At 38.5% G+C, this 24,961-nt stretch overlaps 1 protein-coding gene across 5 annotated transcripts in view; it reads right to left on the reverse strand.

The window, feature by feature from the left end:
• CNTN3 (contactin 3) overlaps positions 1-24,961 on the reverse strand; it is a 323,859-nt gene that overhangs the window by 81,792 nt on the left and 217,106 nt on the right. For all 5 annotated transcript variants that reach the window (XR_003435889.1, XM_027121412.1, XM_027121413.1 and 2 more), the window contains exons 6-11: positions 20,911-21,114; positions 19,296-19,398; positions 18,584-18,768; positions 14,534-14,670; positions 13,267-13,396; positions 10,627-10,777 (exon numbers count right to left, since the gene is read on the reverse strand). Coding sequence is in view for 4 of the 5 variants with exons in the window: in XM_027121412.1 (XP_026977213.1) it covers positions 10,627-10,777; positions 13,267-13,396; positions 14,534-14,670; positions 18,584-18,768; positions 19,296-19,398; positions 20,911-21,114 (910 nt within the window). In the remaining variant the exon portion in view is untranslated. The remainder of the gene's footprint in view (positions 1-10,626; positions 10,778-13,266; positions 13,397-14,533; positions 14,671-18,583; positions 18,769-19,295; positions 19,399-20,910; positions 21,115-24,961) is intronic.

Here is a 24,961-nt window from a genome sequence, read left to right on the forward strand (position 1 = left end):
CGGTTCTAACACAGAACTGGCTGGAAGCAGATTCCAATGCCTAGCATTAGAATTCACTAACCTGCTTTCCCCTACCAAAATCATAAAACTGACAAAATATTTTTAAAGGGGCCCTAACTTTTATAATCCATAAAAATCAAATTTAAAATATGGATTTAAGAACCACATGGTCATCTGCAAAATTTAGTTGATATAATTTTAGAAACCATTTCACAGCTGCAAATTCTTTAATAACATTTGCGTAGAATTTATTCATGGTTAAATAATGTAAAACTAATCTGGTTGTTGTAAAAAAGAAAGGTCTTTACTCACCTTTCTTTTAACCCAGTCTTGTTACTCTTAACGTATCTGAGAAACACGATGAAAAAAAAAAAATTAAAAACTGTAGATTTGGGGATTCGTAGCTGCAAACTATTATATATAGAATGCATAAAGAACAAGGTGCTACTGTATAGCACAGGGAACTATATTCAATATCCTGGGATAAATCATAATGGAAAAGAATATGAAAAAGATTGCATATTTTTTCTATAACAATCACTTTGCTGTACAGTAGAAATTATTACATCGTAAATCAACTACACTTCAATAAAATAAATTAAAAAAAACTGTATCAGGCTTCCCTGGTGGCACAGTGGTTGAGAGTCCGCCTGCCGATGCAGGGGACACGGGTTCGTGCCCTGGTCAGGGAAGATCCCACATGCCACGGAGCGGCTGGCCCCGTGAGCCATGGCCGCTGAGCCTGCGCGTCCGGAGCCTGTGCTCCGCAACAGGAGAGGCCACAACAGTGAGAGGCCCGCGTACCGCAAAAAAAAAAAAAGAAACTGTATCAACAGTAGCAGGTCCCTTTTTTGAGAGCCTATGTAGAAGCCACCAGAGTAGATGCTTCACATACTTTATTATTTTTATCATTGCAACTTGAGTCTCCTGAGAAAAAGAAGGAATGAATGTGAGAGAAATGGGGCAGGGCAGAGTTGGAAGTAATTTGTCCTTTCTCTGCCTGTCAGGGGAGATCAGGGTTTTTTTAGCCAACCTCTTGCTCAGAGTTGGCTATGCCACCAAGCAAATGCCACCTAACAGACCAACTGACCCTCCAAAGTAAGAATTTCTGGCCCTGTTGCACAAAGTAAGGAAACCAAGGCTCGGGGGTTAAGTAACCTGCCTAATATCACACAGGTGGTATGATTTGACCCATGTCTTTTCGACTTCGATGCTCTGCTCTTACCAAGTACTAAAATTAAATCAAGCAGCAAATAAAACTTACACTTAACTTCATCTGACACGGTGAATAATGTGCAGAGTGATTAGTATACTGCATGTCAATCATGCATAAATAATGCATGTAAGTAATGATACAAATATGCAGAAAATTAAGCTGCCTGCGTATAAGAGGAGAAGACCTGTAGGTCTCTGTTGGTGGCTGGAGAATGGGGAATGGAGGAGAGAAAGTGACTATGATTCCTTCCCACGAGTCCCATTTCAAACCCTTCCCATGAGTTGCATTCCAAACCCAAAGTCTTGGGTTGCATTAACTCCTCTCTTGATTATCTTCACTCTCAAATACTAGCTGAATCTTCTCATAGGGTGTGGGGTTCATGGGGCAAATGCACCGTTTCCTCTTCTCTTTCCAGCTGGAAGCATGAGAGAAATGGAAATATGGGTTGGGAAACAGAGAGACAGAAGGAGACTGTTCTCTATTCTCTGAGACTCTTGCATATTTACCCAGGCATCTCAATCTCGCCTTCAAAAAAAATTATCTTCCTTCGATGTTCACCTCCTCTGAAGGAGAGAGATGGTTCTCGATCTGGGAAGGAACTCAGCTTAGCCTTTCTTATTTACCTGATCACATGTGAACTTCACCTTGGACACAATCACAATACATAACTGGTTTCACCTCCTGTCTATGCAATCATTTTGTTCAAATGGTGTTTTCCCTACTTTTTTGCTTTCCTTGGTTTCACAGATCCTTCAAAATAGAGCTACATCACTTCCTTCGAGACACCTCTCTGTATGGAACTGCCTGTCCACTGCCCCAAGATGCTGGCTGAGACAGCAACTCTTCTCTGTGCTTCTTACTGGCTTATAGACACCCCATGAGAGACAGGGTGGCAATGTCCTGTTTCCTCGGGCCAACCTTGGTTTCTACGTGTTGTCTTGGCGGGAATTACTAACAGGGTCCCCTTTCTCTTTCAAAATGTCCCAGATTGTAGAATAAATTATATACGGTCACTTTAATTATACAGTCTCTCCCAGAATAACTGATGGGTAAATTTTCCACATCCTAAAAGAATGTGTGGGCTCCTTGAGGGCTGTATTCCCAGTGCTGGGCACTGTCCCCAGTGCTGAATAAAGATAAGACAAACTGGTGGACAGCCTGAGTACCTTCCCCGCAGACAGGAAGCAAGGACATCAACCTCGATACAACTAACATCCAGGTTCTGACAGGAGGCAACATCACATGTGTTAAATAAAATTCTCCTTTGTTCTTGTAAATTTACCAGTGAGAGATCAATCTGGAGTTAAGGGTACAGAAGTAGAGGACTGGCTGAGACCTTGGCTGTGTACCCAAGGGTAGATGAACTGATACTCTCTGGGCTTCATTACCTCTCTGATGGCTGTGAGGGGACAGCTGTTGAGATGGGGAGACAAAGGGTGATGGGGAAGATAACCCAGATGGCTGTCTGGTGAAAGGAGCAATGGCAGGCAGAGAGAGAGCAGTATTCTGAACAGCATGAAGAAAAATCCACTCCACTGTGATAAGAGACAGAGAAGCCAAGAAATGTGAGGAAATGCGGAGGGAATGGAGATAGAAACGACCTGGCAAATGAGCTCTTTTTCGTCATCTAAGAGCTCAAGCCAAGGGAAATACTATCTAACAGATTCGCTGGATAGTAACAGAGTCCCCAGACACATCTTTACAAAGCAAGACTGTGGCGACTAGTAGTAGCGATGGCAGAAATGCCAAGTGGTTCTCGCTCTGATGGAATTATCCTGTTTACCGGCAAAAGTTTAGATTCTACTTTGAAGTAACGTCATCCAACTACTCAGTGTTTCACAAAAGGGCCAAAATGACCAGTTGGGGGCGTTTCTTGAGCTTTGAAACTCCTATACGAAGCCACTCATGAAATCAGGATGAGATGACTGTAAAATCGCTTGCAAAATTTTGTTTAAAAAATTAAGGTATAATTTATAGAGAAAATAATCCACCTTTTTTGCTGTACAGTTCTGTGAGTTTTAACAAATGAATGCAGACATGTAACCACTGTCATAATCAAGATCTAAAACAATTCCCGCACCCCCCAAAATTCTCCCGTGCCCCGAAATAGTCAATCTCTCCGCCCACTCCCAGCCCCTGACAAGCAGTGATCACTGTTTTTTGTCTGTAAAGCGTGCCTTTTTCCGGTCTGTCGTATAAACGGAATCATACAGCATACCAAGCTCACTGTCTTTTAAAGTCAGCTTCTAACTACATGCAAAAAATACATTAAAATTGGTTAATACATTTTAAAAAACACTGTCTGGATTATGGCTATTAACATTTGGGGAAAATCTTTATTTCTTTCTTTAAAAAGCATTTAAATTTCTATAATATTAAAAGCTGCCTAGAACCTTTGAAACAATTTTAATGTGTTTAATTAGAAATAATGGGCCATTTTTTTACTCTCTTCTGAATTGAGGCCATTGTAATAAAATATTTACTATTATAAGCAATAGCATTCAAGTGAAAGCCCCGTTTTTAAAGATAATTGGCTAATGTGTTTTAAGTACCACTAAGTGAAACAGAAAAGCTAAACATTCTTTAAAATATGCCAGCTGTGGCTATTTCTTCTTGCATACCAAGCCTATTCACATTCTCCAGGGTCTTTTAGAATTTTCCGTGGCTTAAAGGAGACAAAACTTCCTGTTTTATTTCAAGTCTTTTGAAAATGTGGATTTAAGTGAATGAATCCAACAGCACTAAAATGTTGAAATTTAGTGAAAAACCATTGGATGCTCAAAGGGTAGAGCATTTCTGTTTATAAAAGAAAACCTCCTTTCTGAAGGGTGAAAAGCAGAATAGTTTTTCTCAGTACTGGATGATACAAATATCAAACCAAAAGAAGGAAAAAAAACTCTACTCAGAATTAATATTAGTAATTTAAAAGTTTAGAATACCTGCATTCCAGGTGACCTAACTGGACCCTGACTTAATATATCAATTGCTTTATACACTGCGACTGTTAGTCATTTAAATGATATTGTAAAAACAGGCATCCTCGAATTACATTTAAATTTCCATAAGCTTCAGAATTAAGATACAGATCCTCCTTTAATTTAATGATTTACTGTCTAATGATATGTACCTTCCTAGAAACTTTTATCCACTGTCATGGTTTCAGCTACCATCTGTATACATGTAACACCTAAATTTCTATCTGTAGCTCAGGCCGCTCTCCTTAGTGCCAGATTTAGAGAGTCAACCTTTAAAAGCACACAGATATAGCCAGTTGGTTTGTCAACAAGCATTTCAAACCGAAACAATTTCAAATTGAATTTATCATATTTGCCCTCACCTCTGCTCCTTCTGTATTCTTCCCTGTCTCACTAAATAGGTCTACCACGATCCTGATGCCTGAACTGGAAATTTAGGATTCAGCCTTGACTAGCATCTTCTCTCCAAATCTTTAATGGAGTCCTCTGTCCTGCTGATTTAACTTTTTCACAACCCCTCAATACTTCTCTCCATTCTCATTGCCATTTCTTTATTTTAGGCTCTAATCCTCTCCTGTTCAAACTGCTCAATTGCTGCTAACTGGGAATCTTGCCTCAAGTTCCAACTGCTCCGATTCATGCTCTCTACTGCCACTGTTGTGACTTTTTTTAAACATAAACTTGATTTTTCTCCAGGACACATATCTGGAGAAAACTATAATTCGAAAAGATACATGCATCCCAATGTTCACTGCAGAACTATTCACAATAGGCAAGACATGGAAGCAACCTAAATGTCCGTCGACAGATGAATTCATAAAGAAGATGTGATACATATATATATATATATACACACACACACACACACACACACACACTTACATACATACAATGGAATACTACTCGGCCATAAAAAGGAGTGAAATAATGCCATTTGCAGCAACATGGATGGACCTAGAGATTATCATACTAAGCGAAGTAAGTCGAAAGAAAAAGACAAATACCCTATGATATCACTTACATGTGGAATCTAAAATATGACACAAATGAACTTATCTATGAAACAGAAGCTGACTCGCAGACATAGAGAACAGACTTGTGGTTGCCAAGGGGAAGAGTGGGTAGGGTAGGGAAGGATTGGGAGTTTGGGATTAGCAAATGCAAACTATTATGTATAGAATGGATAAACAAGGTCCTACTGTATAGCACAGGGAACTATACTCAGTATCCTGTGATGAATCATAATGGAAAAGAATATGAAAAAGAAAGTATACATATGTATAACTGAATCACTTTGCTGTACAGCATAAATTAACACATTGTAAATCAACTATATTTCAATAAAATAAATTTTTAAAAAATAAATTTGATCTTTTAACTGCTACCTTATTATGTTGCTTTCACAGGAAATAAAGCCCAAACTCTATTTCATTTGGCTTCCTGTGTCATTCACAATAAGATCCTCACTTACCTCCATGGCCTCGCTCCCTCTGCAGCCCTCCCGCCTAAGTGACTTTTCACTCGAGTTGCACTGAACATCAAATGCCTGTTCTTGTCCTTGCCTCTGTGCCTTTGCACAGGCTGTTCCTCCTACCTTGAGCACTCTTCTCCAGTGAATCCTAGTCATCGTTCAAGTCTTGGTATAGACACTACATCCTCCAGAAAGCCTGCTCTGCACCCTAAATTGGAGATGGGGCCTCCTCAGGTAATCACCGAACATTCTGTATTTTGTCAATTGAGTTTTATTATAAAGGTCCTGTGTTACCTGCCTGATACCCTGAAAATCTACAAATAATGGGATTAACTTCTCTGGTGAAATTTAAATACCTAGTGCGTAGCACACAGTAGGTATTCAAAATATTTTCAAATGAATGAATGAGCACTTAATTTTAAGAGCTCAGGAATCACTATGTGCATTATAAGCCCTTGTTATCTATTCACAGAAGCTTTACTAAGACCTCTGTTGGGAAGTAATCCCTTTATTACCTTAGCTTGAAATGCCCTCTCTACTTGAAAGCACTAACTGATTTCTTCAAAACCTTTCTGTAATTCAGGCGTCTCGCTCACTTAGATCTACATTACTATGTCTGATGCAAGATTCAAAACTGTAACTGTGCTGATATAAAAACTTTCAAACTAGATAGATTATAATAATTCAAACATATTGTGTGGTTTACATAGTAGACATATTTATCAATTTATATAATTTTTAAAAGACATATTTAATCCTTGAATTTTTGTTCTGATGCAGGCTTTGAATGATACTATATATCTATATAAATACATAGATATCTATGTTTATATCATACTCTCTCTATATATATATATGTATGTATATATAGGCTTAATCAAAAGTGCATTTGTCAACAGCCCATATGCTAGGCTAGAGAAGGCTTTCCTATCTATCGTGTCTTATTCACTGACAAACCCATGTTGATCCACCAAAAAAACCCCAAATAAACAAAACAAAAACCGAAACACAAGAAAAAAAACTAAGTAAAAATTTTATAGATTTAAAATCTTGCCATAAATATCCCATCAAAAATTTTTGCCTTCTCTTATATTTTCAAATGCATCAATGAATTCATTTGTCCCCAAGATGAGATTTGAGTCTGCATGTTTTATGTTGGAACAGCCCATGACTGAACAACCACAATAAATCTATCATTTAAAGTGCTTCCCCAGTTTGGCTTAAGCCTGCAGACCGAGAGGGATGGACATGGCGCTTTTGTTGCCAAGTGATGGCTGAGACCCACTCTGATTTCACATGAACTTGGAGTAGATTCAACTCTGCAACTTGTTCCATAATTGCTTCTAGCAGCTTTTCCCCTAAGCATCAAGGCCCTGGCATATCAGTGCTTTTGCTGTCCAAAGAGATAAAAGCAAAATCCAAACCACCAGACCTAGTGCCATGTACTGAATATTAGGGTTTCCCCAAAATTTATATGTTAAATCCTAATATCCAATGTGATGGTATCTGAAGGCAGGGCCTTTAGGAGGTGATTAGACCGTGACGGTAGAGCCTTCATGAATGGGATTACTGTCCTTATAGACGAGACCTCAGAGAGCTCTCTGGCTCCCTTTCCGCTTTGCTGAGGATATAAGGAGAAGGCAGCTGTCCTTACCAGAATTCAACCATGCTGGCACCCTGATTCTGGCTTACATCCTTCAGAACCGTGAGAAGTAAATTTCCACTGTTCAAGCCAGCCAGTTTATGGTATTATGTTATAAAAGCTCGAACTGAGATACTAGGAAAGACTGCAGCACTATGGAGCCTTCTCTTAAACGTGTTTCCTCTTTTAACCTTATTTTTATACCTGACAGTTTCCTTATTCACTGGGGAGATGTTAGAAATACTTAATACAAAGTACAGGGTAAGTAGGCTTGAAAGGCTCAGAGAAATAACTTTTATGAACATGAGACATGGTTGGAGTAATCACCACTTTCCCCCCTTTCTTCTTAAAATATAATCCCAATTTCTCATTGGGCACACTCGCACCCAGGAAAGAAATCTGTATTTCCCAGCCTCTTCTGCAGCTAAGTTTGGCCAGGGAACTAATTTCTGACCCGCAAGGCATAAGGAAAATTATTGGATGGGGCTTCTGGGAAGATTCTTAAAAGGGAGTAAATGTATCTTGATTTCTACCTTCCTCCTTTCTGTCATTGGGGGATGACACTGGGATGACATTGGGAAGGATGTCTTGGGAGGCTGATGTCCCAGCAGCCGTCCTGGTTCCTGATGTGAGGATGGTAGAGCAGCAAGATGAAAGGGGCGTGCATCTCTGATGACTGTGGATTCCAGGTAGTCTTAACTGCCTACCTTCTAAGAGACCAGCCAGCCAATGAACTGCCCAACCAACCAACCAACAAATTCTATCTCTTTCAGCCACTGTTACTTCCAACTTTTTATCTGTAACATAACCTCATTTTCCTGATCAGCGGATCTACAGATATCAGACATCATGGTAAATGCTTACTTTATAGCAACTGTATAAGGTGGCAATTATTCTTTCTGTTTTATAGATGAGGAAATTAATGTTCAGAGGCGTTACATAACTGACCTAATGATACCAAGGTAGCAAGTGGCCAAGTCAAAATACCAGGTGAGATTCTAGAATTTAAAATCTTTCCCTGCATTGTCCCATCACTCTCTAAAGTGGGAGTAAATCTCTCCTGTGTGCCTTTAGCTAAATTTCTTCATCTTTTATCCCCTTTTAAAATTAAAATTAAGATTAAAAACCTCTAGGCACTACTGTGAGGACAAGTGGGTTTATTATTTTGCAAAGCATTTAAGTCCTTGGAACATAATCACTATTTAATTTATGCATACAATTAAAACTCTAAAATGTTTTTGACAACAAAAAGTCACCAGTTATACACGAAAGCTTAACTTCCATCACAGCCAAAATTAACTAGTTTGTGCCTATAATTGTTTAAACTGGCTTCAACAACTAAACTCCAAATCACTAATTAATTTCCTGTTCCAGAAATCTATTCTGTGCCGCCCAGCACTTAGTTGGATTGTGTTTTGTAACCACTCAGCTGACAACTTGGCCTTGTCCTCCTGCTGTGGCTGCCTTTTAACGGAGGTGTCTCCCATAAAATATCTGAGGGAGAGCAGATTGTGTTGTCATAACCAACTCACAAAAAAATCTTTGGGACTGTAATCTAAAAGCAGTGCCACCTGCTTGTCTGTCTACAATAAGACTTTGCAATTTTGGAAAAGTAAATCTACGTTTCTTAGTCTAAGAAATTGTTTGTTTGTTTTCCTCCATCTCCAAAGAGAATAATTTGGACCCCATGACTTCAAAGGATGAGACCACCTCTCAGATTCGGGGCTCCCTATACACAATGTGGCATTGAAAAAGCTTGATGGTTATGCCCTAGCTATGGGACTCATCCTGGCTATGTGACTTCAGGCAAATTACATAATTTCTCTAAGCTTTCGTTTTCTCATTAGTAAAAATGGAGATGATAATAAGATCTAACAGCACAGAGTTGCAGAGATATTGAAAGGAGATAATACGTGTAGAGTTCTGTATTAGTTTCCTTTTTCTCCAATTACAAGTTACTGTAAACTTGTTTAGTGGCCTAAAACAACACAGATGTATTATCTTACAGTTTGGGAGGTCAGAAGTCCAGTATGGGTCTCAATGGGCTAAAATCAAGGTGCTGTCACGGTTGTGTTACTTTGGAAGGTCCTAGAATCATTTTCTGCTCCTTCAGGTTGCTGGAAGAATTCAGTTCATTGAGGTTATGGGACTGAGATCTCTATTTCCTTGCTGTCAGCTGAGGATTTTCCCATTTTATAGAGGAGTCTGAAATTCCTTTGTTCATCGGCCCCCTTCTACCATCTTCAAAGCCAGCAATCCCAATCAGGGTCCCCCTCATGCTGGAAATCTCTCCTGCTCTTCTCTCATTACCATACATTTCTTTCAAACACTTCCTCTGTCTTCTTCCCCTTTCAAGTGCCCAGGTGACTACTTAAGGCAACCCAGATAATCCAATATAATCTCCCCATTTTAAGGGCAAACGGTTAGCAACCTTAATTCCATCTTTACCTTTCATTACCTTTTGCCATGTAATGTAATAATGTAAATCATATGTCTTCAGGATAAGGACATGGACGTGTTTGGGGCCATTATTCTGCTTACCAGAAGCTTTCAGCATGAGGCTCCAGCAGGTAGTTAAGTACTCAATAAACAATAATGATAGCCAATACTTATGTTTACTCTATGCCAGGTGACCTAAGTGCTATATGCATATTTATGTCTTTCATCCACATAGCAACCCTCATAATGTGAAGTATGTGCTAATATCATCATAACCATTAACAAATGAAACACACAAAGTGTAAGTCACTTCGTGTAGCTGGTAGAAGAAAACAGATTTGAACCCCAGCAGTCTGGGTCCAGAAGCTGTGCTTTTAAGTAGGCCCCATTCTGCCTCTCCATTTTAAATATTATTACAGTAAACAGGAAATCAAGAAAGCTTCTGCTTAAACAAATACCTGTAAAGCTAAATTATTCAATATAGGGCAACGGCAAGATTGGTATTCATCTGGCATATGCTGCCGTCATATATTCTCTTTGCCCTGTGATGCTGGGCCACCAGGAGCTGAGAGGGGGCCTGGGTCCAGGGCTCCCATTCCTTTGTCATCCCAGTTTGAGTCTTACCAGGCAAATGGGGAGGAAACTCCTTTCTAAAATATTCTATGTTGGAAGAGGTGAGATAAATCTCTGTTTCTAGATTTCAAAACCTGGTGAGTATCATCTTGAGAGTATTACAAACAAAAATACTGCTATTGCGGTTCTTGGAACACCTCACATTTTATTGAAATGCTACTGCATTTCGCTTCATACTGAACACCTACTTTGGCATCATGATGGAAAGTGAGAAGCACATAAATCACCACCTTTCTGGACAACAGAATACCTTTCAGTCTCCTGTACAGGCACATCTCCTTTCTTCCAGGAAGAGAGCGCCCTGGGGGAAGCTCTGGGTTTACAGTCCAAGCTGACCTCACTGCCCACCTGCACCTGAATCAACTTTTTCATCGGAGTCTTTGAAAAATCTGGAGCAGAAGCTAAAAAGGATGAAAGAAGAAAGAATGACAATTCGATGTCTGATTTCATTTCTTTAAATTCCCGTAAATTTCAAAGGTTGATTTTATGATTTCTTGAAGTTTCTTGACACATAAGATATTGGTACTTGATTTATTTGATTGGGTAGCACCTATAGGATGCTTTCAATGCTTAAAAAGTAAGTCCTACCATTGTGTTTTCTGGCAAGTTCCAATTCCTGAGACAATTACTTTATATGAGAATTTTTAAAGTTTACTATGAAGTTTTAAAATAGCTCAATCATGAGCTTATTAAAACTAAAAGCATTTAATAGAATGTTCTTGAAAGTTAGTTCCATGAGGACAACAGTAGGGTTGGTCTCTCTTGTGACTTCAAGGACACAGATGTGGCACAGGGCCTGGCACTCATTAGATGCTCAGTAATGTTTTTAGAATGAAGGCTGAGTACTGAATTCTTATTCTCTTGTATAAACAGTAACAAGATCTATTACAAAATTTTCACGTGGTTAGCTTTAACTTCCAAGTTGAAGAAATATATTATAACATGCATTATTATATTAAGTTACAATATTCCATTAAATACTATAATATGTAGAAAACATTATGCTGGCTAATAATGGATGGAATGCTGATCCTGAAACAATACCTGAACATTCAAGAGACATAAAAATGTATCATTTGAATTAAGTATGTTAATTCAGAAAATCATCCTTCCTTTTGCCGCAAATGCAGAAAAAAGTTAAGAACCGAGTGCATTTCCCCAAATATCTAATCCCCTGTCTTATGTCATATCCCAGTTAATATAACTTATTTTTTATAAGTGGAAATCATAGAAGGAATTATACTATATATATATATATGATTGCAGATAAAGAAGACATGTTATCCAAAGGTTGCTGCCCTTAAGAATTAGGATCCTGAGAGAGTAACTTTCACTAACACAAATGAAAAATACTTTTATATTTCAATGAAATCTTTTTTTTAAGCATAGATCATATATTTTCCCATATGAAAACCCCATGCAACACTGGGTAGGGACCCATCCATTTGAAAGATGAATAAACTATGGCTCATAAGGTTAATTTAACATAAGAGCACAGCCATGCTTCGACTTAAGATATGGGCAAATCCCACTTTCTCTCCGTCATGACACCCTACTTCTCTGTCATGGATAACACTAGCCAGATTTTCAGTTGATGATCTGCCCCTCCCAAGCTTCAGTCTTCCTGGTACATATAATTTGTTTCTTAACTTCCAGGCACCAAGGAAGACCTGTTTTCCTCAAACCAGTGTTTTTCAATGAGACACTTCACATTTCGGGCTAGACAGGACTTTGTTGTGAGAGGCTATCTTGGGCATCGTAGGATATTTAGAAGCTTCTCTGGCAGCTGCCCACCAGATGCCAGTAGCACACGCTAGCTCCCTTCTTCCCCACCTTCTCCTTACACTGTGACAGCCAAAAAGGTCTCCAGAATTTGCCACTATCCCCTAGGGACAAAATCATCCCCAGTTGGGAAATACTGAGTTAGATCAGGGCCTTTCAACCTTCTGGCCATTTGGGTGGGACCAACCATGGGTACGTGACTCAGATCAGGTACATGGGGCCAGTGACATGTAGGACTGTGACTTCCATCTGAACAATTAAGAAAGCCATCCTTCTGCCACTAGATTGACGGTGGTAATGAAAACAACATGCTGGGTAACATCATATGGGGCCAGAGAGCGGTGATGATGTTTGAGCCCTGGGTCAAGTCCAGCTGAAATCCAAATTCTCCATTTTAATAACACTGAGCAATAAACTTCCTCCCCTTCTCCTCCTCTTTCTCTCCCTCCCTCCATCCCTTCCCCCCACCCCCTCTTTCTTTCTTATTTATACATACTATGTTATGCTCTGACAATTTTGGTTGGACTTTAAGTCATTTGCATCTTAAACTGTTTTTCTGGACAACTGCCCTAAACATGATATAACATCTCCTTTCTTCTCCTATACCTAAAGTACAAGAAAAAAATAATTCATAATTTCAAGTACTTGAGCCTTGGTCAATTAAAGCTTTGGTCTGCCAAATGCTTGATGTTTTCAGCAGAGTTATTAAAGACAAAGACAACTCCTTCTGGATCAAAAAACTACTGATTTGAATTTTGATATTTACTTTTATGGACCAGCAACAGAGAACACCAGAGTCACTTATTCTCTTAAAAGGTACTACTTAGTTGGTACTGCTGGAGTTGGATAATAAGGATGTCTTAGGTCAACACTCTCTCCCTGTTGCTTCTCTTCTTCAATCTTTGGGCCTTAATTCTGGTCATAATTGCTGCTTTCCCTTAGAAATCATTAAAATGTGTGCCTTGATTAGAAACCCTGCATGATTCTGCTGTGATACTGAAAATGTTATTAGATGTAGGAATCTAATATGAAAAGTAAATATTTCTGCTTCTGGCAAGTATGGAGTATTTAAGAAAAAAAAAAAATAAGACAAGAAAATTAGTCTTACCCACAACCTTGAGCTCAGCACTGGAATAGACGAGACCATGTTTGTTCTCTGCTATGCACTGGAACATGCCAGAATCGGTCACATTTAGGTTGGATATTGTAAGGGCACCATTTTCTATCTGTGTTCTCCCCTAGATGATAATAAAAATGTCTTGTATATACCATTTTAGAAGAAAAAAGATAACCACTGAATCTTATATCAATCATACACAAACCTCCTTAATTTTTCTCATGGGATTAGGCAAACTGACCTGAAGTTTAAACGTTTCCCTTATTTGAAACAGTGAGAATGACTTAACATAACAGCTAGACATTGGAAATACTAATAAACGTCCTTCAATCAAACAGTATATCAGTAAAATAAATAACAAAGCACAATGTAAAATATTGCAACTATTTCATTTTTCCCCGTGGATAAAGTTGCAGACTTTAAGAAATCTACCATGCTCCCCACCCCATCAACTGGAAAGGTTCTCACCAGTTTTTAAAATCATGCAAATTGAAGATATTATACATTATGTATTAAAAAGGGTTCTGGGAAACACATTTATTAAAGGTTCGCAGGTATTATGAATGGTTATGTGTAGAAATTTAAAGGAACATAACTGACTTAGTACACAGTTTTTAAAAAGAGCAAAAATTACCTGGCTTGAGAAGAGAAGTGATTGAGAAAATAAGTACTCATGTAACAAGGTAATGAAGTAATCGATACATTTATTCTCCAGAGGCCATGCAAGTTATCAAATACGAAAAAGGAAATTACATTCTACATTTTATTAACGTAAAGCCTTCTCTAATTTCAAAATGAAAAAAAATAGTGCAGTGGACCCTTGAACAACAAGGTTGGAACTACGGGGGTCCACTCATTTGCAGATACTTTTTCAACAGTAAATACTACAGGACCACACGGTCCCTGGTTGGCTCCATCTGTGGATGCAGAGGAATTGAGGACACAGAGGACAGGCTATAAATTATACGAGGATCAACGCCTGCATTGTTCATGGGTTAACTGTATATCATTTTATGTACTAAATTCATAAAATCACCTTTTCCCAATGAAATTCAATATTGAAAATATTTCCTCCTTGGCACACCGAGTACTTGACTTTATCCTTTTTACCTCTGTACCACTTCTTAGATGAACGTGGTATGAACGGTTCAGATGAATGTATGCAAACTCACCAGTTGACTCTGGCACTGGTCACTAGGGAAGGCATTTATTTACACAAACTGGGGACAGGGTGGATTAAGCAGGCATGTTACCTTACCTCGAGCACAAGGGCTTCTCCATTTTTCAACCATCGGTAGGAGGGTTTGGGCTTACCACTCGCTCGACATTCCCAGTAAAGACTGTCCTCCACAGCTATTTCCACATCTTTTATGAGTTGAACCCAATGAGGCTTTGCTGCAATGAAAAAGGAAAGAAATTCAAACCACTCCACAATAAAAAACAAATACTTTACCACATAAATGGATATGACTATGGGCAATAATAGATTAACGTAAGCACAGTGGCTAAAATGATATTTAATTCCCTAAGTATTTACTAAGTGGGTATATGAAACATTTCTATATTTGAGGATGGATGTTACAATCTGCCTTTCCCTAAGTCAAACTCATTATGCTTTCTCTGTTTTTGAAATTCTGGGCACTGTATTACATTCTTCAGATGTCTATTAGTAGAAAAAAAATGCAGGTACACAAAATAGATTTTCTTGTCCAAGTGCATTTTTGAATTATGAGATCACAATTGATTACAACTTAATATGTGAATGACAGCAGATACTAGTCTAAATTTGCACTAAAAATCAGCATCCGTAGAAGAGACACTTCTACAGTGGAGGAAAAAAATATTTCCTTCAACGTAGAAATAACTCTTTATTAAATACAAACTAGTGAACATCTTACAAACCTCTGTGCAAATGAAAGTGTAGGCAGGGAAAGATGGAAAAATTGCTTCAATTTGAATCAAATGATGTTTTATGAAAAAGAAGTAACTCGTGCCACCTTAAATGATGTATGCAAATCAGCTGCATCAGGTTCAGCTGTCATTTTTACTTACGTTTTAGAAGACACTTGGGTAACCCTTTTACAGATGAAAGCAATGTACCACTCACAATGAAAGTCATTCAATACTCACAGTATATTCAGCCAAGTCTCAGCTTGTGTTTTAGGCCCGAGACTAGGAGGTGAGATGTCTTCCTGGTTTCACATTGCATTATGCATGGGATGTGTACTTCGGGATTTACATTTGCATCCTCCGTATGCAGAAACAGTTTATCTATTTCTATTTAATTTCAACCATGGGAAGGTTTGTCTTTCCCTTTCTATCTCATAAAATTGCTTTTTTTTAATAACTGAAATTGAAATGAAAATATAGCTATTTCACTTTTAGAGAAAATGTACCCATCTGAGTTTTACCTTATTTTGTTTTTTAAAAAATATAAACGACTTGCCCAGTCTGAAGTATAGTTCAGTCCCAAATCACTCCTCTCTACTCTATATTAAAACACATTTTCTTCTTTCAGGAATTATCAGCCTCGGTGGGTGGAGACTACAAATAAACTCACACACGATCCCTTGACTGAGACTCAAGTTTCTAGCAAAAATTTCCACTGGCTCCTCATATTACTATTCTCCAAATGGGAAGATAATTTGCCGGACTAAGCCAATCCTGAGATTACAACTGGTACATTTATTGTGATTTTTCCCCTTACTCCATCATATGAGATTCAAATATTCTACTGGACCATTTTTTACATGAAATATTAGAGCAGATAAGCAGAGAACTGTGCAGCATTTATTGAATATACTAGCCTTTTTTAAAAAATAAATTTATTTTATTTATTTATTTTTGGCCATGTTGGGTCTTTGTTGTCATGCGTGGCTTTCTCTAGTTGCAGTAAGCGGGGGCTACTCTTCGTTGCAGTGGGTAGGCTTTTCATTGAGGTGGCTTGTTGCGGAGCACAGGCTCTAGGCAAGTGGGCTTCAGTAGTTGCGGCAGGTGGGCTCAACAGTTGTGGCTCAAGGGCTCTAGAGCGCAGGCTCAGTAGTTGTGGCGCACCGGCTCAGCTGCTCCACAGCATGTGGGATCTTCTCAGACTAGGGCTTGAACCCGTGTCCCCTGCAGTGGCAGGCAGATTCTTAACCACTGCGCCACCAGGGAAGCCCTGAATATACTAGTCTTAAGCCAGAACTGTAAAGTAGCTTTCATGAAACTCTCTATCTCATTGATTTCTTTTCTTTTTATCTTTTTTTTTTTTTTTTTTTTTTTGTGGCTGGCCCACACGGCATGTGGGATCTTAGTTCCCCGACCGGGGATCGAACACGCATCCCCCACAGTGGAAGTGCAAAGTCTTAACCACTGGACTGCCAGGGAAGTCCTTCTATCTCATTATTTCTAATTTGTTTCTTAGGTACGTATCCTATTACCTACATAATGGACTAAAGCTACAGTCTACCTCATTTACTAAGAATAGTGGATGATGTTGGTTGTCTATTGTGCATCCATTTCCTCTCTTCTTTATTTCTAAGATGACCCAACTTTTCGTTGAATTATCCTCTCTTCCATCACCTCGCATTGCCCACAAAAATCCAGGGAAACCTGACCATATTCCATGTTCCAAAAAGAGGCTCTTACGTTGTTTATGCCAATTCTCCTAGCTGGTGATTGGTTTAGGAATGAACACGCAGCCAATGAGATTTGAGAAGTGAATTGCAAGATGTTTTAGAGAAAGGAAGGATGAACAAAAACTAATGTGCTAGCCACTGCTGGTAGCCATTCTGTGACTGTAAGGGCAACCAACATGCAGAGAAAGGGAAAAAGTAGATAAGGGCAGAAAACACACCACAGAGAAAATGTGCCAGGACCTGAATATAAGGCACATAAATGTCAACTTAGCTTTGGATGTCTTGTCATACAAGTGTTTTATTATTTGTGCAGGGTCACTGTTCCATACAGATAAAAACATTCCTATTGAAACATTAAGACAGTTGGAATATCCTGTGTTTTCCTGTCATGGTCACTTCTTACCCTGGGTCAGGTAGTGGCTGCTTAGAAAGGAGAAAATAAACTAGGACTTGTATGCGGTCGACTTAGAGCTATACAGCCACATGGGTTAAGTGTCCCCAACTTATCTCCGTATCATCCCACCAACATGTAGAACTTGACACCTGGGAAATTCCAACTTGGTGCTACGTATTCTAACCTAATCCTGTTACAAGATGGGAGAGTTAGAACACAGAATGACTCATACTATTAAACCATGCCTCCATTTTGTTCCTGACGGATCCTATAACCTTACCATAAAATAAGTGTCAATCTAATCACACATAATGTATGCACAAACTTCACATTCTTTTGAAGGGGTTCATAATAAGCTCTATAATTTTAGTATTTGTCTTTGCAAAGTTTTTCCTCTCTGAAACATTTTATATACTGTACAAGTTTGCACTGAAAATTATTTCAAATTCCAGTTTTTGAAATAAACAGAATATATTGCCATTTGCTTTTCACAAGTGTTCAATTCCTATTAGTTTTACAATGTTTCTAATGATTAAACTGCAAAAATATATTCACTGAGCTTACATGTTCCCATATTTAATAGTACATTTTGTAAAATCATTTATTTCTGCTTTCTAAAACCTGCTTTCATCAAAATACCTAGTATATTTTTTAATAAAAGGGATTTGAAAGCAAGTTTGGGGAAAAAGGATAATCTAATTTTCCTACAAATAGACTTTAAATAAAGGTAACGTTACTAACCTTTCTTTACCCAAATTGAGCAGTACATCAAATAAACGTGCTTACAAATTAAAGGCAGCAAACATGGTACACCTACGTTACTGGAAAGGATGGAATAACACTGAGGAAGTCAAGTAAGCCTGGGTTTATGTGGTTTGTCTAATGCAGTAATTGAAAGTTTTCCCAGTAGACAGTTTCTTTCTGCTTAGTGAAGACCATAAAGAAAGATACAAAATCCCATTTTCTAGAGGTAAGGGCAGATAGAAAGATCTCTCCTTGTTACGGTTAAGTGAGTAAATGGTTACTCTTAGGAAAAAAAGTGAAATATTTCATTATCATATCAATCAGTTTAAAATGCAGTACGAGTATATCATGCCTCCAACTTCATTGCAAAAATTAATTTTTTTAAATTCCTTCTATGATAAATATCCTCATTTAACAAAATGTAGAACAGAAAATGCTGGACACTGGGATTCTGCTAAAACCTCCTACTCACCCCCACCCAGTCCCAATAATAATAACTTTTAGAGAGATCGAAAGTTAAAAATCCAATATGCCCAAAGTGAAGGCTCACCATAGTAAGTGAGACGCCCCCTGGCGACATTTCTTCCTCGGGAATTCTCAGCAATGCATTCATAGGAACCTGCATCTTCCTGTTGGAAGTTGGGGATTTCAAGCACACCATTGGACTTCCTCAATTTAATTTTAGTGGAAAAAGGCAGTCCGTCACTTCTTCTCCAATTAATCTGAGGTACAGGACTAAGAAGAAACTTTTCAAGTTATTTGCTGTTTTAAACAGATGTCTGCAAGCCTTTTAGGCTTGACAAAATAAAACTTTCTTAGGCTAGAACAAAAAAGGCACAGATTTTCAAATGCAGAACACAGCCAGTTGTCAGTGATATAAACCTGCAAATGCAAAGATTTATCTCTTTAAGTTGATATTTTAATAAAATAAACTGTGTATTTTCTCTAGTTAATTCATGATTTAGAGAAAAAAGTCTAATGTATACTCACTGTATTATAATACAACAAATGAACAAACAAAAGAAACATAACACCAATTTAGTTTATGAAATTAGGCAGACACAGTCATTCTCCGTAAATCTCCTTTAAAGTTTCAAACTAAATTATACATGTACATTTCCCCTGTATTTTAATTTTTTCTTTGCTTCTAAATGAAAGAAAATTTTAGAAAAGAAGGAAAAGAAGAGGCTGTTAAAAGCTATCTTGATCTCTTACAGCAACCTAATATTTTAGCGTATCGGTATAAATGTTACAAAACTTACTTTCCAAGGGCAAAACATTCCAACTTCACAGTTGAACCCTTAGCTGCTGGAAGAGTTTCTGGAAACTGAACTTCTATTTTTGGTTCATATTCACCCATCACGCCTGTGAATCCACAATACAAAGTTAGTGGTTTCAACGTTTCCTTTGGAATTGTCCCATTTTTCTTAAAACTTTTTTGTTTTTTTGCTCTGTTTTGAACTAACTCTTCCTTATGATTTGAATTACTCACTAGCCGTCTGGTAGGTACTTTTAAAAGCAGTGCTACCTTGGGCCAAACTTGCGACATTAATAAATATGTGGGAACTTTGGATTCCGTGATTCCTAAGTTACAGCTTAAAGAGCAGTTCTGAGAAAACCACTAGGCCTTTTACATTATATAAAATGAGAGGCTTTTTTATTCTGTATTCAATTTGGACAGTTCTAGTCAAACCGAAATATACAATGTATTATGAGTTCTTAAAATATCCTAAAGAGCAAAAATTATGGGAGGAAATTTACTTAATGGTACCCTGGTAGCACAGACACCAATCTTAAACTAATTGGTGACTACCAATTGGTGACTACCAATCAAGTCACTAATTGGTGACTTGACTACCAGGAGACAAGAAATGGTAACTTAATAAATGGGAAAGGCCAAATTCAATTATAACTGACTGGAAAGTATTTTGTGGCCATGGCATTGTGCTGTATCAGATACGGTTTTGCATAAGTGGGACAGTTACCCAAGCTTCCAAATCTGCTTACTCTGCAGTTCATGGGCTCCCTTGAAACAGTCATTGAGGGGCTGAAGAAACACCTGTTTTCCTTTTTTCCCCTCCAGTTTTATTGAGGTATGACTGACAAATAAACACTGCATGTATTTAGGTTGTACAATGTGATTTTTTTAGGGCATACAATGTGATGATTTCATATATGTACACATTGTGAAATGATTACATCAGTCAAGTTAACACATTTAACACCTCACAATTACTATTTTCAATTTTTTAAATTAACTTTTTTTTCTGTAGTGAGAACACTTAAGATCTACTCTCTAAGCCAATTTCAAGTACACAACACAACGTTACTATATAATCACTACGCTGGTGAGGGTAGGGGAATGGGGGAGATGTTGGTCAAAGTGTACAAACTTTCAATAATAAGATGAATAAGTTCTGGGGATCTAATGTACACATCTTTTCTTTTAATTTTCTTTAGAGATGCTTTTTAGCCTATAACAAAATATCCAAAGCTTTAATAACCTCAAACTGGCAAAAATAAGGACCGCTGACGTCAACGGGAACACAAGGTGAGCCCCAGGCTCAGAGGGCCTTGCGTTTGGCTTAATGACCTATTGCCACCATCTTGAAATTCTTCATAATTTTTGAACAAGTGACTCCTCATTTTCATTCTGCACTGGTCCCTGCAAATCAGGAAGCCAGTCCTGAGTAAGAATTATGTACAGGGACCTATGGCTGATGGAATCATTTTAGCCATTGTACTCATAAATATTTTTTCTTCTGAAAAAAACCAAAACGATAATTCTTCAGGATATACTTTTCACTTCTCAATTTGTTTATTCTTGTATTCGCAACAGCATTTCCACTCAGAATTGCCCCTTGAAACATTTCCTACCATCAGAACGTAGCACCAAAGGAGTTGGAGAACCCAGCACTCTGGCGTTCGTCACCATACTAGTCACCACACACGTGTAATTTCCCACATCCAGTGGTTCCACCTTGGCTATGTAGAGGTGGCCTGTCTCTTGAGAAACAAATCTCCGACTATCTTCTTCGACAAATGATGGATATTCATTGAAGATCCAAGCATATGATAGTTCTAATAAAATTTTTAGAGAAAAGAAATCCCATCATGAAGGAAAATTTTCCACAGTATATTAAAAATATCTGAAATCACCTTTACTGCAAAGCAATGCTGAGTGCTTTTATTGCAGGTCATGAAGAGAAACGGTTATGAGACATGATGCTGTGTTCATTCTAAACTATTATGGAGGTCACTGCTGATTAGCATTCTTCTGGGAGCGATATTATCACTGTCATCATTATCCCCACTCCAGATACCTCCTAACAAGTATCTTTGGCTTCAGTCTTGCTCCCTTTTATTTTGTATCTCCATACTACATGTCCCATGATCTTTTAAAATTACCAATCTCATCACGTCAACTCCTGACATAACACTTGCAGCAATTCCTCGGTCGTCTCTGGAATAATGCAAAATTGCTTAACATGAAAATGAGACCCTGCATGGTTAGGCCCCTGCTTATGGCTTTAGCAACTGAGAAGCCCAATACTCTTTCTTGCATCTGGGTTTTTATATATGCTGCTCTCGGAGGCTGCAGTGTGTTTTTTCTCTCTCCAAGGCTTCTTTCCTTTTCAACACCAAACCCCATTCTGTCATAACTTCCAAATGTTTTTCAAAGCTTGGTTCCAACATCATGAATCACCTTCTCAGAGAAGTCTTCCTCAACCCTCATCCTCTGAGTAAGTGCTTCTGTACAGAGCAACTCTATGCTTATACTACTTAAAGTACTTACCACTTTTTATGCAATGATCTATTTACTTATCTGTCCTCCCAACACTTGGTAAACAAATAATGTCAGATTTTATCCTGCCTGCTTTCTCCTCCTAAAATTAGCAAACTGAAACATCCAAGAACATTTAACAGTCCTCAATAAATATTTATTGAGTTAATTACGTTAAAATTATGCTACTATCTCCTACGTCAGGTCCACTATTAGAGTTTTCCTGAACTTTGGGATCAAGGAAAACTAACTTTCCCCAAAGGAACTGTTGTTTTCCTCCTCTGAGATAATGAGGACTAAATAACACTATGCTGCTTTGTTCTAGATGCCTATACTTTTTAGAAGCAAGTTGTTATTTAAGTATAGTTATTGTGGTTGGTTTATTTGATTCCTTCTTTCTGTGGCCCTATTTTCTTTTACAATGCCACTAACCTTACGGCACTGGTTCATACTGTAATGCTTTTCCAAGAGAATCTTTAGAAAATATATGTAATCAAAATCAATTTTAATGAATAACAAGTTCAAAAATGTATTTAAAGCATAATTCCGATGGTGAAGGGTCTTTCTGCTTGGTAGAGGGGGACAGTACGTTAGTACAAAAATACAGTGAGATAATGTGTCAGGACTGGGTGAGAGTTCCTGTGGGGTTCAAAGGAAGGAGCGGTGACATTCTCAGGACTGAAGAACAGGTCTTAAAGAACAGATGAATATGAAGGGATAAAAGTGCTCCAGGTGGAGGGAAGAGCATGTGCAAGGGGAACAGGGTAAAGGGCAGTTAAGTACCTGATGGAAATGAAACATGACTGTGCCTCTCTTCCATTTTCAAAGCAAATTCTGATGATTTCCAAAGGTTAGCAGGTCAACGGCATACTGTGCAGATGTTCAGAAACAATGGTTGTAATCTCGAACTGATCTTTATGTCATGCTATCATATCAGTAGAGAGTTTCGTGAAATTCCACTCAGTCATGTGATAGATCGTGAAATCTAAAGTTGTTTGTTGGATTGTATGAAAAGAAATGTATCTCTCAAACATCTCAAAGGTCCACTCCACAATTGGCTTCCTGTCTACCCTGATGGTGCTTTCTCTTGCACTAGTGCTGAACAAACCACAGAGTTGAAGAATGCTGGTAAGGTAGGCTTAATGTGTTCTGGGATGGTTAAAACTGACAGCTGTAAAAGCAAATAAACCTTTAGGCTCTTCCCTTGGCTCTAAGTATCCAGTCCCATCCCAACATTCCCCATGGCCCCATAACCTCCCCTTGCTTTAAAGGAAGCAAAGCAATCTTATTCTGCTTTCCAAAGTGTTCTATTTATGATGTGAATATGACCGTACCTCTCCCTTTAATCCAGGGGGAGTAAAACATCTACTGCTCCCTGACATAATAGACCTTAGCTGGGTATTAGAAAAAGTCAATCTTATTAAACTAGTTTATATTAAAGTGAGAATGGCTGATGGAAAGAAACTGATTCAGAAATCCTGAAATCTAATAAATTCATGAAAGAAAATATTATAGAGCAAGAAGAATGTATGAACAACAGCTACATGCAACAACTTGGAATAAATACTACCTATGTAATTTTGACTGAAAATGTTCGATACCAAATAAAACAAGACTGCATTTGTAGTATTTCTTTTAATCCCAAATTAAAATGGATACTACTTAAATATTGTACTATTATTATATTGTTAAAGAAATATTGTGGCAGCTTTGCCTATATGACCTAGTAATGACTGCTAAGAGAAGTAAGGGAAGGATATCAAAATTAAAATCATTTTAAGGCTGCTCCCAAAATGAGCGTGAAGTAGCGCATATGTAAGAATCACAGCATGGACTGTGGTAGACACGGAAGGGTCCCAAGTAGGTCTCGCTTGAGAAGAACCTACTGCATGGCACACAGTTAACTGATGGCCTCCAGCCACTCGTGCATGCGTGCTGTGGCTTCACTTCCCCAGGTTGCTACCTGCTAATGGGGCTCCATGGGGGTGTTAATGCTGGCATTCCTGCAGGATTCCTCATAAGGGCAACTACGGCTTGAGGACTCCCCAACAGAAGGGCCACAATATTTTCAGAACTGTGCTGTGCCCTGGCATTCTTCCTGTGCAAGTTTTCCTTCCCTCTCTGTTCAAAGCTATCAGACCTGAATCTCGGTCTGAGTCTCCCTCTACCCATTTCTGCTCGCTCCCCCCTTATCCTTCACAGGCACTTCCTCAGGTCTTTTTTTTTTTTAATGTCTGATTCTCTGATGCCATCTTGTAGTCTCCTTCTTAGGGGACCTGAACTGACATGGTGTTGCTGAAATTGAGTAACACACTCGCCTGGGTATTAAAAATTGCCCCTCCCCTTGGAGGAAATGTCTGTTTTCACTGAGTACCTTTTGGATAACTGTCCCTCTCCCCAACCTGCATCAAGATAGTCCCCTCACCTCATCCCCCAAGCTCTTCAAATATACAAACCAATCCCTGGTTGATTCTTACTACCTGCCCTCCAGACAAGCCCAGATAAGTCAGCATCCCAGAGTCAGTGTAAGCCTATCCTGAGACCACCACCCAATCCCCCCACCCAACAAGCAAAGAAGGAAAAATTCCACCATTGACAGAAAGTTCATCTTTCTGGGCTAAGTTACTGAGCAGAAGCCTTAAAGCACTGGCTTACAATGGCCTATCTATTGGAATATGATGTAACTAGAATAATACAATGGTCTTCCTCCACTATTTCTTCCAAACACATCCTCAGAAAAGTAAGAGAAAAAAAAAAGATCTTTAACTAACAACACAAAAAACTACCTCTAAGGTTTTGAGCTGGAATAAGCAGAAGAAACAGGAAAATTAGGAAGAAAAACCACTCTGGGGATGGAAAAGGTTGTACTGAAAACAGATTTTGAGACTCAGGCAGGTAACCTAGAAGTAAATGCCCAATACGTGGGTAGAGACATAAATACAACTTTAAGAGAGAGCCTGGGCCTAATAAACATAGGCAGAACAGTGGCCCCCAGAAGAAGTCTACCTCCTAATCCCTAAAGTCTGAACATGTTACCTGGTGGGGCAGGAGGGACTCTGAAGATCTGATTAAACTAAGGATGTTGAGATGGGAAGATTATTCTGGATTATTTGGGTGGGCCCAATGTCACCATAAGGGTCCTTA

Source organism: Aethalodelphis obliquidens, unplaced genomic scaffold (genome assembly GCF_003676395.1).
Source record: "Aethalodelphis obliquidens isolate GAN/ISIS:26980383/991018 unplaced genomic scaffold, ASM367639v1 scaffold22, whole genome shotgun sequence".
NCBI classification, from domain to species: domain Eukaryota; kingdom Metazoa; phylum Chordata; class Mammalia; order Artiodactyla; family Delphinidae; genus Aethalodelphis; species Aethalodelphis obliquidens.